Raw genomic sequence first — 16452 nt, forward strand, 5'->3', positions numbered from 1 at the left:
CGTAAAGAGAAGCATTGCAGGTGAATTAGCCAATATGGTTTTCAGAAAGGAACATTGTGCTCAACAAACCTGATAAGAGTTCCTTAAGGTGGATGGGACAAATTGTGTGAATGTGGTATACATGGAATTCCAGGAACCCTAACACAGGAGACTATCAGAAAAGATTAAGGGATATGGAGGAGGAGGAATAACAACAATAACAATTGATAAATAAATCTAGAACTTTTAGTCTGTAAGGAATTATTTTTAAAGATACTTTGCACATTTTTCTTTTCATTTGAGAATAGTTAAAGAAGACACCGTAGAAGAATTCATTTTTGAAGAAAGTAAGCAAGTCGCAACTTTAATTTTAAAAGGAGCTGTGGGCTTTAATTTGGCCTTGCCTGCAATGGAGTTGTTGAAAGTGTGATCTTGTAGTAATATTAACACCCACAATCTCCAGCACCCAGAAGGTGAGGAAGAAGGACTGGGTGTGTATGCCAAGGGGTGCAGTGACAAATGGGCAGCCACCCCAGTGTATCATGACAGTGTATCAGGTTGATAAGTCTACTTGAATTGAATACATTATGGTGAGCAACTCCATTATTGTAAATATCTTGGCTGTGTGAGATATTGATGGATATAGATAGGCTAGATAGATTTTAAAAAGTCTTCCATTTATAAAGCACCTCTCATGACATCCCAAAGCGCTTACAGCTAATGAAGTGTATAGTCACTGTTATGATGCTGATAGCAAGATATTTACTACATCGTCAAAAAAACACATGTTTCTAAATTTAACTGAAAATTATTTTAGGTTTGCATTATCTCCCACCAACTATTCTTCCAATTTCTACCCTTAACCTCTCCTCAATACAGCATCTCAGTTTGCTGTACATTTTCTCAAGCAACAACTGTCCAAAACTAAATCAAAAACAAAAACAAAAATACCTGGAAAAACTCAGCAGGTCTGGCAGCATCTGTGGAAGGGAGCACAGTTAACGTTTAGAGTCCGCATGACTCTTCAACAGAACTAAGGAAAAATAGAAAAGGGGTGAAATATAAGCTAGCTTAAGGGGGGGGTGGTTTGGACAAGACAGCTGGATAGAGGGCCAGTGATAGGTGGAGACAACCAAAAGATGTCACAGACAAAAGTACAAAGAGGTGTTGAAGGTGGTGATATTATCTAAAGGAATGTGCTAATTAAGGGTAGAAAGCAGGACAAGCAAGGTACAGATAGCCCTAGTGGGGGTGGGGAGGGGTGAAGGAATCGAAAAAGGCTAAAAGGTAGAGATAAAACAATGGATGGAAATACATTTTAAAATAATGGAAATAGGTGGGAAAAGAAAAATCTATATAAATTATTGGAAAAAACAAAAAGGAGGGGCAAAAATCAGAAAGGGGGTGGGGATGGAGGAGAGAGTTCATGATCTAAAACTGTTGAACTCAATATTCAGTCCGAAAGGCTGTCAAGTGCCGAGTCGGAAGATGAGGTGCTGTTCCTCCAGTTTGTGTTGAGCTTCACTGGAACAATGCAGCAAGCCAAGGACAGACATGTGGGCATGAGAGCAGGGTGGAGTGTTGAAATGGCAAGCGACAGGGAGGTCTGGGTAATGCTTGCGGACAGAACGAAGGTGTTCTGCAAAGCGGTCACCCAGTCTGCGTTTGGTCTGTCCAATGTAGAGGAAACCGCATGGGGAGTAACGAATGCAGTAGACTAAGTTGAGGGAAGTACAGGTGAAATGCTGCTTCACTTGAAATGAGTGTTTGGGCCCTTGGACAGTGAGGAGAGGGGAAGTAAAGGGGCAGGTGTTGCATCTTCTGCGGTTGCATGGGAAGGTGCCGTGGGAGAGGGTTGAGGTGTAGGGAGTGATGGAGGAGTGGACCAGGGTGTCACGGAGGGAACAATCCCTACAGAATGCCGCCAGGGGGGTGACGGGAAGATGTGTTTGGTGGTGTCATCATGCTGGAGTTGGCGGAAATGGCGGAGGATGATCCTTTGAATGCGGAGGCTGGTGAGGTGATAAGTGAGGACAAGGGGGACCCTATCATGTTTCTGGGAGGGAGAAGAAGGTGTGAGGGCGGATGCGTGGGAGATGGGCCGGACACGGTTGAGGGCCCTGTCAACCACTGTGGGTGAAAAACCTCAGTTAAGGAAGAAGGAGGACATGTCAGAGGAACTGTTTTTGAAAGTGGCATCATCAGAACAGATGCGACGGAGGCGAAGGAACTGAGAGAATGGGATGGAGACCTTACAGGAAGTGGGGTGTGAGGAGCTGTAGTCGAGGTAGCTGTGGGAGTCAGTAGGCTTGTAATGGATATTGGTGGACAGTCTATCACCAGAAATTGAGAAAGATAGGTCAAGGAAGGGAAGGGAAGTGTCAGAGATAGACCATGTGAAAATGATGGAGGGGTGGAAATTGAAAGCAAAACTAATAAAATTTTCCAGGTCCAGATGAGAGCATGAAGCAGCACCGAAGTAATCATGGATGTACCGGAGAAAGAGTTGTGGGAGGGGGCCGGAGTAGGACTGGAACAAGGAATGTTCCACATACCCCATAAAGAGACAGGCATAGCTGGGGCCCATGCGGGTACCCATAGCCACACCTTTTATTTGGAGGAAGTGAGAGGAGTTAAAGGAGAAATTGTTCAGTGTGAGAACAAGTTCAGCCAGACGGAGGAGAGTAGTGGTGGATGGGGATTGTTCGGGTACTAAATCAATGTGGCCAATCATCTCATGAGGCTAACCAGTGAATGTTAGTTACCAGGCTGTTCTTGTGGTGCTCACACAAGCACACTTGCCTGCAGGGGTCACTAGACATCAATTAGGAACAGAAAGACTGGTGAATTTCTCCCCTCCCCATCCATGGGTACAATGAAATGAATTGAGTACCAAGCAGTGCCTTTACCAACTCAGCCATGGGAGACAGGAGTGCAGTTTTATGACCTGATGTGGATTTGTTGCATTTTGTTGAAACCTGTAAAAGTGGTTTGACTAGATTTATTGTGGAGCCACATTACCTTAAGCATCACTGTGTATTAGGGTGCCCAAACAACTATTACTCTCTCACCCAAGGACTATGCCTTTCCACTAGAAAGGTTGAATGTTTCCCAGGTTCCAAAGCTTTTTACAGTTAACAATCATAGGATCACTGTCAGCCATGGCTCAGTTGGTAGCATTTTTATCTCTGAGTCACAAGGTTCCAGGTTCAAGTCCCACTCTAGGGCTTGAGTACAAAACTCGAGGTTGATACTCCAGCACAGTCCTGAGAGAGCGCTGCACTGTTCGAGATGCTGTTAAACCAAGGCCCCACCTGCCTACTCGGGGATACAAAAGATCCCATGGTACAATTTTAAATAAGAACAGGGAAATTATCCCTGATGTCCTGATCAATATTAATCCCTTAATCAACATCACAAAAAAACAGATTATCTGGTCATTATCACATTGCTGTTTGTGCGTGCTGTGCGCAGTTTGGCCACCATGTTTCCTACATCACAACGGTGACCATACTTCAGAGTACTTCACTAGCTGGAAAGCACTTCGAGACATCCAGTGCAAGACTTCCTTTATTACAAATAAGTAGCTAGGGAATCTCTAGTCACATGCTTTTACTCAAGCATAAGCACTTTCTAATGCACGGTGTGAGTGCACCCGAGCAAAATATATCCGTAATAAAAAGTCTACAATTTTCTTCTTACAATCAGTCAAAAAGCAAATGCAGCCAATAGCCATGAACACAACATTTGAAGGAAAACATTTTTTTGTTGGAAGGAATAGAAATTCTGTTTTCTATTACATAATTAGCTCCTTTCCATGTCTTAAACCTGCATAAGAAATCAACCTCTTATTTCTTTAGCAATATAGTGAATGCTTTGAATAAGTAAAGGCTTCCTTTGCTTGAACATTGTATTTAAGGAATGATAGACTCGGATTGAAGATGGTACAGCCAAGGTATACTAGATTGGCCCCTAGGATGAGAGAGTTGTCTTATGATAAGAGGCTGAGTAAATGATGTACTATCTTGAGTTTAGAAGAATCAGAGGTAGTCTCATTGAAACATACAAGAATCTGAAGGAGCTTGACAAGATAGGCACTGAAAGGTTGTTTCTTCTGGCTGGGGAATCTGGAACACAGGAGCACATTCTTAGGTTAAGGGGTCGATCATTTAGGCTTGAGCTGAGGAGAAATTTCTTCCAATTTCTATGGAATTCTCTACCCAGAGGGTTATGGTTGCTTTATCATTGAGTATATTTAAGGCTGAGATAGATTTTTGCTCTCTCAGGGTAATAAAGGGATATGAGGAGTGGGCAGAAAAGTGAAGTCGAGACAAAAGGTCACAAATGATTACACTGAACAGCAGAATAGACTCCAGGGGCTGTATGGTCTACTTCAGCTCCTATTTCTTAACATTGTTCAGAAATTTCTCCACACCTCAATTGTATTATGAGTTCACATTTCACCCAGCTCTATGAGACAACGTTGGTAATTTCCTTTTTGCAAAGATTTCCAAAGTAAAGCAAATGTTAACTTGGTTTAAGTGCATCAAATTAAAACAATAGTGCAAACAAAAGTGTAACACATATCCTAATTTAATAAGGAGCGAATAGGAAGATTAGTATATTATTGTTTCCAAATAACTTCGTTTGTTAAGATTTTAGTATAAAATTGGCAAGTGTAAAATTACCAGTAATATTAAACATGAGTTAGCCAACCCTTAGGGTGGAATCTTCTGCTTTCTCTGGTGGTGAGTTTGGAGGTGGGAAGGGCATTTAATTAGTCAGGATGGTGGCATACCTGAACCCGCACCTTCCCGTTTCTGCAGAATTAAGTTCTGAGTGGGAAGGGCCATGGGTCAACCTTCCTGCCCCGCCATCAACTGAGGCCCTTTAAGTGGCCAATTAATGACCACTTAAGGGCTTCATCCCACCACTGCTGCCGTGCACGGCAGCTAAATCAGTACAGCCGACTTGTCACCTCCTGGAGATTGGGGATCCCTCAATCAGGCACTGACTGGACATCAGTGGGGGAGGGGCCCGCTGAATGTCACCCCCTGCCCTTGCTGCCAACCCCCCTGCTTTGCCCTCCCCGCAACTACATCCCGCCCCCCACCCCCCCCACCCACCCCTCCACCGGCCACACACACATTAATTCCCTGCAGCCTGGATCGCTCCACAATCCTGAAGCTCCAATGCCATCAGCAGCCATGGCCTCCCCAGTGCCACTGCTGAGCACAAGAGCTGCCGGCCCCTGATTGGCTTGCCGCTCTTGGTGGGCAAGACTTTCAGCCACAGGGTCTTGATTCCAGAGGAAGACCTGCTGCTGGCCTCACCACTGCCTGTTTGGCTCATGATTCAATGGGCCTTCCCAAAAAGAGGTTCTCTCATTGGTTCTCCAGCCAATAAATGAGATCCCAATGCCTCAGCAAGATTTCGCCTTTGAAATTGGAGATGTTGCTTATCTAGGACAACCCAAAGGGGGCAGTGTATTATTTATTCCCATTAAAGTTTATAAACAGTAACAACTTCAAAAAAGACAAAATTGATGAATTAGTGTGGTTTCTTCTTATAGTCACTAATATGACATATGGACAGACATTTGTCACCTTCTCCCATAGGCAGGGGGAGAGGGAGACAGTCTGTATTCATTACATTAAAGTAAAAATAAAACATAAGGCTTGAATAAACCACCTGAACCATTACTGAGATTAACTGGAAAGTATGTTCCTATACATTCAGCATTTACTTATGTAAACCCCTACTCGCCTTGCTCTCTTCTGTAAAATCGGCTATTATTTGACTAAATGTATATATCGAACTTATGGGAAATGCAGTGAGAAACTTATGTTTGTATTTTACGGCCCCCTAAAAAATCTGTAATCCCAAAAGCACGTGAACACTTGCGCACTAGCTGCATCTACTGCAACTGCCCACCCCCCAACATGTTGTCACATACGTATATATGTGGAACACACTGATAGGAATGTACCGCAATCATTAGGGTACAGGCATTGTTCATTTTGTGTCATTTGTATTTTTATTTATGCACTGGCCCTGCACAAATGGTCACTTCCCCTTGTCATTCCGTCCTCGGGCCAATTTGAAGGTGTCGCACACGAGCTCTGATAGACAATCTCACACTGGCTGCAGTCTCCTCCCCCGCCCGTCCCTTTAAAGGCCGCTCATCGTCTCCAGTCTTTTTTTAAGTTAACTCTTTGATGTTAGCGAGTGTTCATAATGACAACATGGCTATAGTTTCACACCTTAATCACAACGTGTTTCTTATATTTGTGTGATTTTATTGTGTGATCTCTGGTAATATGTCCAGGAACAATACAAGCGCGTGACATAGCTCAAGATATCATGAAAACTAATTATTTGATATGAAATACAAATTTGTTTTAGTTAAATCACAATTGATAAAGTTAAAGGAAAACGACACATATGGAGTTTAACTAGAGGGGGAATCAACGCCCATTGCATCAAATAAGGAAAATGTAATCTTGTTTAATTTTCCGGGGTTGTAAATCTGTACCAATGTGTGTCCTATTTCGGGTAAAAATACTGTAGTTAGGTACTAAAAGTAATAAAAGCAGAAAATTCTGGAAATACTCAGCATGCCCGGCAGCATCTGTGGACATAGAAAGAGAGTTAACTTTGCAGGTCTGGTGGCCTTTCTTCAGAACATGTCATTAGCTACACATTCCAGCTCATCTGACGAGTAGATTCGCGTCCAAAATTATACTTGAAAAGTCTGAAATGCGAAGAGCAGAAAAACCATATAAGCAGGTTTCCACGCAAAGTTCGGGATCACAATTTTAGCTGCATGGATTCGTGTCACTGGTTGTGTGGTCGCTGTGCAAAATGTCTTTTATGTAACAAAAAATAAACTAGAAAAGCTGAGAGCTGCTGACTGATTCATGAATCTAGATTTGTAGCATTTGATCCATTTATCGTCTTTTAACTCGGGAGTGTTCATTTTCATTTAAACAGAAATAATTTGACAATGGGAAGTGAGCAATTCGTTGTCCCATTGGTAATTTGGGGGGTTTCCATGTGAGAGAAGCTTTTCCTATACACCAGCAACTACAGGGTTAATGTAAAGTGAAGTGAATTGTAAGAAGTTGGTTACCTAGGGAACGATTCTTACCGTTCCATCTGGGCGAGACCAACTGCAGGCTGGAACGGCGGGGGGAGTCAGAGCACAGCAGACATACTGTTTCAACTCTCCAATCAATAATGTTTCTCCGTCAAACAAAAGCGATTGGGTCAAAATAGCAAGTCGGCCTGTTCCTAAACAGAGCAGGAGGTAGGAGTTCTGGCAGTGCGATTCTTTTTCTGCTTTTAATTTCCGGGGACACCCCCGCGATGGAAAATGCTGCGCGCCTGCCAAGTGGGTTTGAAAAGATCAGACAAAGGCCGCAGGAAGCCCTCGGGCTGCAGGCGTGAGAGTGAGAGCGAGGAGCTCCGATGGAGGAGGAGGAGGAGCGGGCGTGGGTGTAATAATTTTTAAAAAAAAACTCCGCGGCCTGGCTTTTTTTTTTGCAATTTAAAGTAATGCAAGCCTGGATGACAATGCATCGTCAGCCGTGCCTTTGGGCCGAGAGGCCAGAGTTTTGAAGCTGCTTTTCTGATGCGCCGACGGGTTTTGCAGTTTGAATCCGACTGCGCAAGCAGCAGCAGCAGGCGGGTCACGTGACGCAGTCCCGGGGATCGCGAATTGATCGATTGGCCAAAAAAAAAGGGAGAGAGACAGAGGGAGAAAGAGAGAGGGGCCAGTGGGAAATCGGTCACAAATATGGAGACGCACATCTCGTGTCTCTTCCCGGAGATTTTAGCCATGATCTTCAGTTATTTGGACGTGCGGGACAAAGGGCGAGCGGCACAAGTGTGCGCGGCCTGGAGGGACGCTGCTTACCACAAATCCGTCTGGAGGGGGGTCGAAGCCAAGTTGCATTTGAGGAGAGCCAATCCTTCCCTTTTCCCCAGCCTGCAGGCCAGGGGCATCAGGCGGGTACAGATCCTCAGCCTGCGGCGCAGCCTCAGCTATGTGATCCAGGGCATGCCCAACATCGAGAGCCTCAACCTCAGCGGCTGCTACAACTTGACAGACATCGGCCTGGGACACGCGTTCGTGCAGGAGATTCCGTCCCTCAATGTGCTGAACCTGAGCCTCTGCAAACAGATCACCGACAGCAGCCTGGGCAGGATCGCCCAGTATCTCAAGAACCTGGAGGTGCTGGAGCTGGGCGGCTGCAGCAACATCACCAACACCGGCCTTCTGCTCATTGCCTGGGGCTTGCACAGACTCAAGAGCCTAAATTTGAGGAGCTGCCGGCATGTCTCAGACGTAGGGATCGGCCATTTGGCAGGCATGACCAGGAGCGCTGCGGAAGGCTGCTTAAACTTGGAGTATCTGACTTTACAAGACTGCCAGAAACTCTCGGATCTCTCCTTAAAACACATCTCCAAAGGCCTGACCAAACTCAAGGTGCTCAACCTGAGTTTCTGCGGTGGGATTTCAGACGCGGGTATGTTGCACCTATCACACATGACCAGTTTGTGGAGTCTCAACCTGAGGTCCTGTGATAACATCAGCGACACTGGCATCATGCATTTGGCCATGGGCAGCTTGAGACTGACTGGCTTGGACGTTTCCTTCTGCGATAAGATAGGTGACCAGAGCCTGGCTTACATCGCGCAAGGCTTGTTTCAGCTCAAGTCGCTTTCCCTCTGCTCCTGCCACATAAGTGATGACGGCATCAACAAAATGGCCCGGCAGATGCACGAATTAAGGACCCTAAATATCGGCCAGTGTGTGCGGATTACAGACAAAGGACTGGAGCTCATAGCTGACCACTTGACCCAGCTGACGGGCATTGATCTGTACGGCTGCACAAAAATCACCAAACGGGGATTGGAAAGAATAACGCAACTGCCCTGCCTTAAAGTTCTTAACTTGGGACTCTGGCAGATGACTGAAAGTGAAAAAGTAAGGTGAAAATTTTTGTTTAAAACAAACACTTAAAGAATCGCCGCCATTGCTGTCAAAACAGGAGTATTCTGTTGTTTTATTCCTCCAAAAAAGTATGACTTTAAAACAGTGGTGTTCGTTTTGTTGTAACTTACACGGCAAATTATTTCCACACCGTGCTATCAAATAAGTTGCAGTATTCCCATCCTTCAACCTAGTTTTCACAGCAAAACAAAAAGTAATTTTGACGATGTCACTGTTTCTGGAATCTGGTTCATACTTTGTTTTGATGATATGCATATTGCTGATAGACACATTCAAGGCTACCTCGTTTTCTTTTGTGCCCTGAAATTGAGGAGTTACACAGTAAGATCTGTCCCTAGAGCAACGTTTTCCCTCCCCGCCTCTGGTTGGTCTACAGCGTTACTACCCTTTTGTGGACAAAAAGAAATGAAAATAAAGTTGGCTGGAAACATTTTTACAAAGGATCTATGAAGCACACATGACGCTGGTTTTCGTAGACTTGGCTGCACCCAAGTCAAAAACCACCGAACTATAGTTTTATGCAAAAGGAAACAAAAAGAACTGAAGTTGGAATCTAGACGCCTTGATCTGGCAGCTGTACAGGTTTTTTTCTTTTCGGTCGACACTTATAACAGTTATGGGGGACTTATTTTTCCCTGTCTTTTCAGAAACGATTAAAGCCTGTTCTACCTTAAATAGGGCGACCACGTCAAGTGAAGAATCATCGATTCCCGAGGATTGAATGCTTGTCAGGGCCATGATGCATAGACAAGGCAGTTAGTTACTGAAGGGAAAAAAATATCCTGCTGATCAACCTATATTTGAATTGTACTGTATGTGAATTTGTAAATGATACTTAAACGTTTTATATTCTTACAGTAAACGTTAAAAAGCTGATATTTATATAATAAAGACGGGAAAATATGAAGTATGTTTTGGAAAAAAAAAGTCAGTGCCCCCATTGTGTGTGCTCATTTTGAAAAGTACGGTGGTGGAAGTGGGCCAATGGCGCCTTGTTGTCAGTGACGAGATGTAATCGAGGGCAGCTTTGTGGAGCCTTGTTCTGTCTGATCAGGTTTCCCTTTTTCACCCGGATGGTCTTGCTCCCTACACGAGACACCATATCCTGCAACCTTTCCTGATGGTTTCTGGCGCATTTCGTTATTATTATTATTTTTTTTTTAAAAAAGCGAGGTTGATGGGCTGGGCGAGCCCCGTGCTGGCGCTGCATTGTTGGGCAAAGTTAAAAAGCTACAGCGCTCTCTTTTTCTGCTTGTCCGCTCATGCATACCTAATGGCTTAGTGTGCAGCTCCCTCAGGATTCTCGGCCTACCCGAGGTGTTTTTTTTTAAGCATTCCTGTCCATTTCTGAGTGCGCGTAATTGGCTTTTCAAGCAGAAGTGTGTGGAAGGCTACTCCCAAACTTAACTCACATGGGTAGGGAAAATAAATTAATATCTACTGCAACTTGCAGAACTGTGAAAGTGATTTTTTTTTTTAATAACCGTTTTTAAAAATTGTTTTAATGGTCTCACATCCGCTTTCATAGTTTTTAATTCAGAAGATCATTTTTAACAGGCCAGTATTACGTTTTCAACAGGCAAGTTGTAGCAAAACATTTTTCCTAACGACTTCTTGGTCCAATAGGGCTCTTAAAAAATATTTTTTGCTGAGATTTCCCCTGGACTGGAATTTTCCACCCTCCATTTTAATAAGCACTCCTAAATTTACCTTGGTAGGTTTTCTTCCTGAGGTGGAAATGGTTTCAAGCTGCCAGAAGTATCTTTTGACACAACCCTGAATACTATCATATTGTACATGAGATTTTGATGGGTGATGTGCCATCTGCCTCTCATAGCTGTCCTTCCCACAATCCATCATAGATTGGTGTTTTTAATGCATTTTTAAAAAACTATATATTTTTCCAATGTGAGCTCAAGCAGAACTGAAATTCTTCAAAAAAAAAGGTTATTTTCATCTTGGGTTTTCTATTTTGGCTAAGTTCACTGAAAGCCACAGCACAAAAACCATACCAAAATGCTGGATTTTTTTTACAATGCAAATCTTTTCGGAACATAGCCAACATGCAGTCCATGTCAGAAATGAAATTTTAAGAAGTGGGAGTAAATGACATGGGGACACAGATAAATGTCGCTACTCCTCACAGTATTCCCATTACATGTTCTGTAAATTAAAAATCACTAAGCCTTGGTCACCTTCCTGTCCCTCCAGTATGAGGAATGTCAAAACTGGCTTAACATGGTAACAGAATTGAGATGATATGATGGCAAAAACAGAGAAAGAGTAATGCATTGTTTTTAATCTGAGGATACATTTCAATATAAGCCAATCTCTTAAATAGGATATTTATGCACTTGGATCTCAAACGCAAACTTAATATCCAAATAGTTGATATTCCTTTTCTAACAAACACAACTTTAACTGATCTATTTGCAATCTTTAGTATCTTCATTAGAAATACACCTATTTCAAATTCACCACATCTAATTAGCACATGTAAAATCAGATTTTAATTAACTCTGTATTTTCCATGGTGGGGTTAATTGCAGTAAATAACAGAAATCCAATTTCATACATATACCTGATCCCTCAGCCAGCAGCTGGGAAGAAAGGGCATTTGTGCCCTGGACAGGCTCCAGTCCTTAAAGATGCCAGATATTCCAACATTCACCTTTTTGATTATAAGATGTTTTTCCCTCACCCCCGAATAACAATGTAGGTTAATAATTATGCAAGCCTGTTCATGACTTGTGAATTGTTGCTTTTTCCAATCAGCCAGTTTATAATGACATTTCTACTGTGTTTTTAAACACTTGGGTCAGTTAACACCACAAATGTGTAGAGACAACTAACAGCCACTCTAGATTAATATTATCTTGTGTTTGAAAGGGCAATGTGACCACATAACCAACAGTGGGCAGGTTGTTTTTCAATGATACTCAAAAGGTGCCTTACAGAGGGATTTCAGTTAAGTCAATTTTCATTAGCCAAAGATAGATTCAGAGACAGTGAAATATATTAGGTCTACAACTGTTCCTTGATTACCGAAGATTTCTGTGTACATTAGGATGATATATACTTAATGGCCACTGATAAAAATCGTAGCACTACTTAAGACAGGATCTGTTGTATGTCTAAAACTATTTTATACAAAGGAGAATCTGATTGTGAAAATACAAGTTCACTCTAGTTCAGATTAATTTAAGTTCTTTTTAAAAAATACATCAAGATTAAAACTAAGTTTCTTTCCATACTGTAATATCAGGGATGAGAAATTTCTGCTGTTTGGTGAATTTTGACTTTTCAGAGTATGGAATTCTGCTCTTGGAAAGGATTTTCCAGCCTTCACCTCACTGTGGTTGTTGGTACGCTGGACCTCAATCTCATGTGCTTTCAGACGATGCCTGAAGTCTGGGAGCATTTGGTGAACTCCAAAGTGGGCAGCCCCATTGGAGTTCATGCCTGAACCCCTACTGCTGCCACTCAATCTACAGGGAGGCTGTGCTCTTCTGCTGGCCGCTTGATGAAACCATGGGGTTCAGCAAGCAGGAGGGTGGGAGGAGGAGGGAGCAGTGGAGCCCAAGTCTCTTCAGGGTTTGGCTGACTGTAATGGGGGAGGAGGAAATAGTGTAGCCCAAGTCCCCACTGGGTTGAGCTGGCAGGAGGAGGAGGGAGCAGCAGAGCCCCAGTCTCCACGGGATTGGGCTGGCAGTAGTAGGGGGATGAAGTAGTGGAGCCCAAGTCCCCACAGGGTTCAGTTGGTGGGAGGAGGGAGCAGTGGAGCCCCAGTCTCCACAGGGTTGGGCTGGCTGGCAGTAGGGGTTGGGGGGGGAGGAAGCCACTTAGTTTCTATGAGATTTGACGGGGTGAGGGAGGACCTAGGCTGTTTGCATTGCATCAGTGCTGGTTTTCAGTCACAGTGGCTTGGCCATGAAGGGGCCCCAGGGCAGTGTGGTATAGCTGTAAAGCTGTTGGAAAGGCCAGGCTGCTGAGTGAGTGAGGGGGTGGGGACAGGAGGATTGGAAAGAGGGAGTGCCAAGTGAGTGGGGAGAGGAGGTTGGGGAGCTTTGGAGTAAGTGGGGGGGGGAGAGGTTTGGGAAGAGAGATGTGTGGTGTGGAATAGAGGCAGAATATAATGTGTGTGCAGGGGGGAAAAGGGGCTTCATTGTGTCTTCTGTCACCAGGGAATATGGAGAAATTGGCTGAAATCTACATGAGTATATAAAATAATATATTTTTACAAAGTACTTTAAAAACACTTCCATATTTATATGATTTAATATATGTTGATTTATAATACGCAAACTTAAATAATTATGTACTAAATGTTACCAAGCTGCTTTATTTTTGCTGGGGTTTGGGGTCACGGTAACTTTGAAGAGTTTTTTTTGTGTATGTTTTCGTTCATGGATGTGGGCATTGCTGGCAAGGCCAAGTTTTGTTGCCCATCCCTAATTGTCCTTGAAAAGGTGGAGAGTTAAAACGGGGTCACATTGGAAAGTAGTTTGTGAATCACTGCTGTAGCCCTTTACTTCGCTCTGCATGTACATTATCCAGTAAGGTCATGTTCTGTTGTTGGTATGGACTTCATCCTGCATTATGTGCTCTAACTACATTGAATACTGAATTGCTGAAGTCATTTTGGTGAAGTTCGACAAACGCATTGGTTCACAGTCTTGACGGTAATAGAGTTAACCAAAGGGAAAACTAATGTTTCTACCCACTTGAAGTTTAATAGTTCCACCCATTTGAAATGGCCTAGAAGCATTTGCATTTCACTGCAGATCTTAAAAAGTGCTATAATTACAAGATTCCTTGTCACAAAAAAATTTCAGACCATTTTGTCTTTGGCCACTAATTTTTAAACCATTTTTTCTTTGGCCACTCATCCTTATCATGTGTAGAATGATGTATGCACACAAACCAACAAGGTGACTTAGTCTTTTTGTTTAGATAATGTCAAAACAACAGAAATATAGTTTCCAATTTTATGGAAATCTGGACTCAGGTAAATGATGCCCAATTATTCATATAAACCATTAATTCATGGTATTCCATAATACTGGAAATTAACCTGGATAGCATGACTGCACTGTTTTTGACAGTTGCACTGTATTAGTGCAGACCATTGATTATGGTGTTACTGCAGAATAATATTCTCATATTTTACAGGAGTGATTGAGGATGGAATTACTTGCAGTGCTAAAATAAAATTATAAGTATTTTTATATATATGCAAAATTCTAATAGAATTGTCCTGGTTACAGAGCAAATATCAAATTGGTAGAGATTAATAGAATACACCTTACTTGGTGTTATTTTTCCTGTATTTTAGCGTGAAAAACATTTTAGCAGTTTAGTCTGAGTTTTTTCTTAGACCATTGGAGAAATTCTCATCAACAGCCACTAGATGTCTTTTAGTATAATTTTTAAAACTGCATTGCTGGTATAAAATGACAAAAAAAGACTTTGTTTTGTTGTCAGGATGAAAATTAACAAGTCAAATCCTACTGAAGAAGAATGAACCTTTTATATTTTGATAAAAAAAATAAGAGGACACCAGTCTCTCAGGTGTTAGAGAAATAGACAATTCCATTGCTAATCAGGCTACAGCTTGTCTGTTCTAATTATAGATACTGGCAACTAGGCATCTGGCACTTCTTTAAAATGTCATTGGCCTTAATAAAATTAATTCAGGAGAAATATTAAGCTGATGATGAAAATAAACTTTTATGAATATATTTTTCTCTCAGACATTTGGATATAGGTCATATTATTTAAAGGGGTATTGTCAGAAGAGAACTGTATAGTTAACATGAAGCAAAAGGCACTCTTATCTTCGATGCTGGTAAGAATTTTGAACAATAGATTTGAAGATTAAAGACTGATCTTCACAAAGAACATTCTGCTTGAAGATTACAATGATCACTGTCAAAGTCTATGATGTAGACAAGATAGAATGTTGGTGTGCAAATATTTTGCACTACTGAATAACATGATGTAAGCTTCCTCAGGACAAGGGAGCAAAGACTAATTATTTCCTTTTAGGGAAGTTCAACTCAGAGGCCGCAGCACTTAGGGTGGCTTGTGTTCCCATTACACAGTGCAGAGACAGACTGGACAACTGGGATTAAAAAAGTTTCAAAAATGGTGGTGAGGGAAGAGAAGTAAGGAAAAAAAAATCTCAGCAGGCTCACATTCAGCCTATTGACTTTATGTTTGTGGGTTTTGGTCTTTGTATTGGAAGCAAAAGCAACAGTGCACCTGCAAGTCTAGTGGCTCGAATGAACACAAATTAATCAGAACAAAGTGACAGCCAACTAAATAAACATCTGATAAACTATTAAATCCAGCCTCCTTATCACGTTATTGGACTATGTCTAATTATCTTGATTAGAGAATGTTACAACATTCTGTGGACTTGGATTCATGTATTACCAATTATTTTATAGGGAAATAGGGCGTGCCTCCTTTAAAATATGAATCAAGGGAAGTTTCAGTAATTGTGATGTTACCAAAGTAAGTCAGTAACTTAATTACCACAAGGTTACCAGGATGATGGGAAAATAACTGCAAGGTTAACCAAATAAGTGAGAGACTCAACAAAGAGATTGTCAGATGACAACAGAGGTTAGTTAGTTGGGTGAGTCACAGATACAATAATTAGGTGCAAATTTTCTTCCATTTTAGCAAAAAATAGTAAAGTTATGATATTTAGTATTTCCCGCTTTATACATATTTCTACGTTTACATAAAGAGTGACGTTAGTAAACAGGAAATGGAGTCAGTGGTAGAAGAATGATATAGTACTCTCAGTAATTTGTAAATATCTCACTAAATCTGAAGTCATTCATTTAGAGATACAGTAACAGTATCTGGTGTGAGTAGTTTGCAAATGAATGTGGAGTAAATTGGCGATAGAGCAATATCTGGAGATGGGTGGCATAGACTCACTATGACTGAAATGGAGACAATGTAACTGCAATCTCCAGTGTAAGAGTTGGAGACAAGGTAATCTTGCGGTATCCAGAGGGAATGAATTAGAGATAGAGTAAGTGATTTTCTAGTAGATTAATAATTCTGGACCACCTGCTGTGGGTTTTCTCGCTGTCTTCATTTCAAAACGTTCATTACAAATATATGTATATATAAAATATTAAGTGTACTTTGAAGATCCAGAAATTCACTAATGCATTTGCAGGACTAAAATAGTTTACTATATTGTATACAAATATATATTTCCTTCTGTGTAAAGCCTAGACATAGACAGCACCATCACATAATCGTTACAGAACACAATTAACGACAAGTCAATTTCCTCCTCTTTTTGTCAAGGGCACGGACCCTTAGTAGGGGATGATTCCAGAGACTGGAAACTATCTCGTGCCTTGACAAGTGCCAATGGATTATTTGGCGAGACATGACCTAACAACTAAATCTCATGCATGGACCCA

The 16452-nt window shown here is 42.0% G+C and overlaps 2 protein-coding genes across 2 annotated transcripts in view; one reads left to right on the forward strand and one right to left on the reverse strand.

Moving 5' to 3' along the window:
• The window catches only part of wnt5b (wingless-type MMTV integration site family, member 5b), a 152059-nt gene that overhangs the window by 74963 nt on the left and 60644 nt on the right, over positions 1-16452 (reverse strand). The window lies entirely within an intron of this gene.
• On the forward strand, positions 7417-9908 carry LOC144696684 (F-box/LRR-repeat protein 14). Its single transcript, XM_078568263.1, has 2 exons — positions 7417-9611; positions 9646-9908. The coding sequence occupies exon 1, from the start codon at positions 7778-7780 to the stop codon at positions 8978-8980; it is 1203 nt and encodes a 400-aa protein (XP_078424389.1). The 5' UTR covers positions 7417-7777; the 3' UTR covers positions 8981-9611; positions 9646-9908.

The sequence above is a fragment of the Cetorhinus maximus genome, chromosome 22, assembly GCF_964194155.1.
Source record: "Cetorhinus maximus chromosome 22, sCetMax3.hap1.1, whole genome shotgun sequence".
NCBI lineage: Eukaryota > Metazoa > Chordata > Chondrichthyes > Lamniformes > Cetorhinidae > Cetorhinus > Cetorhinus maximus.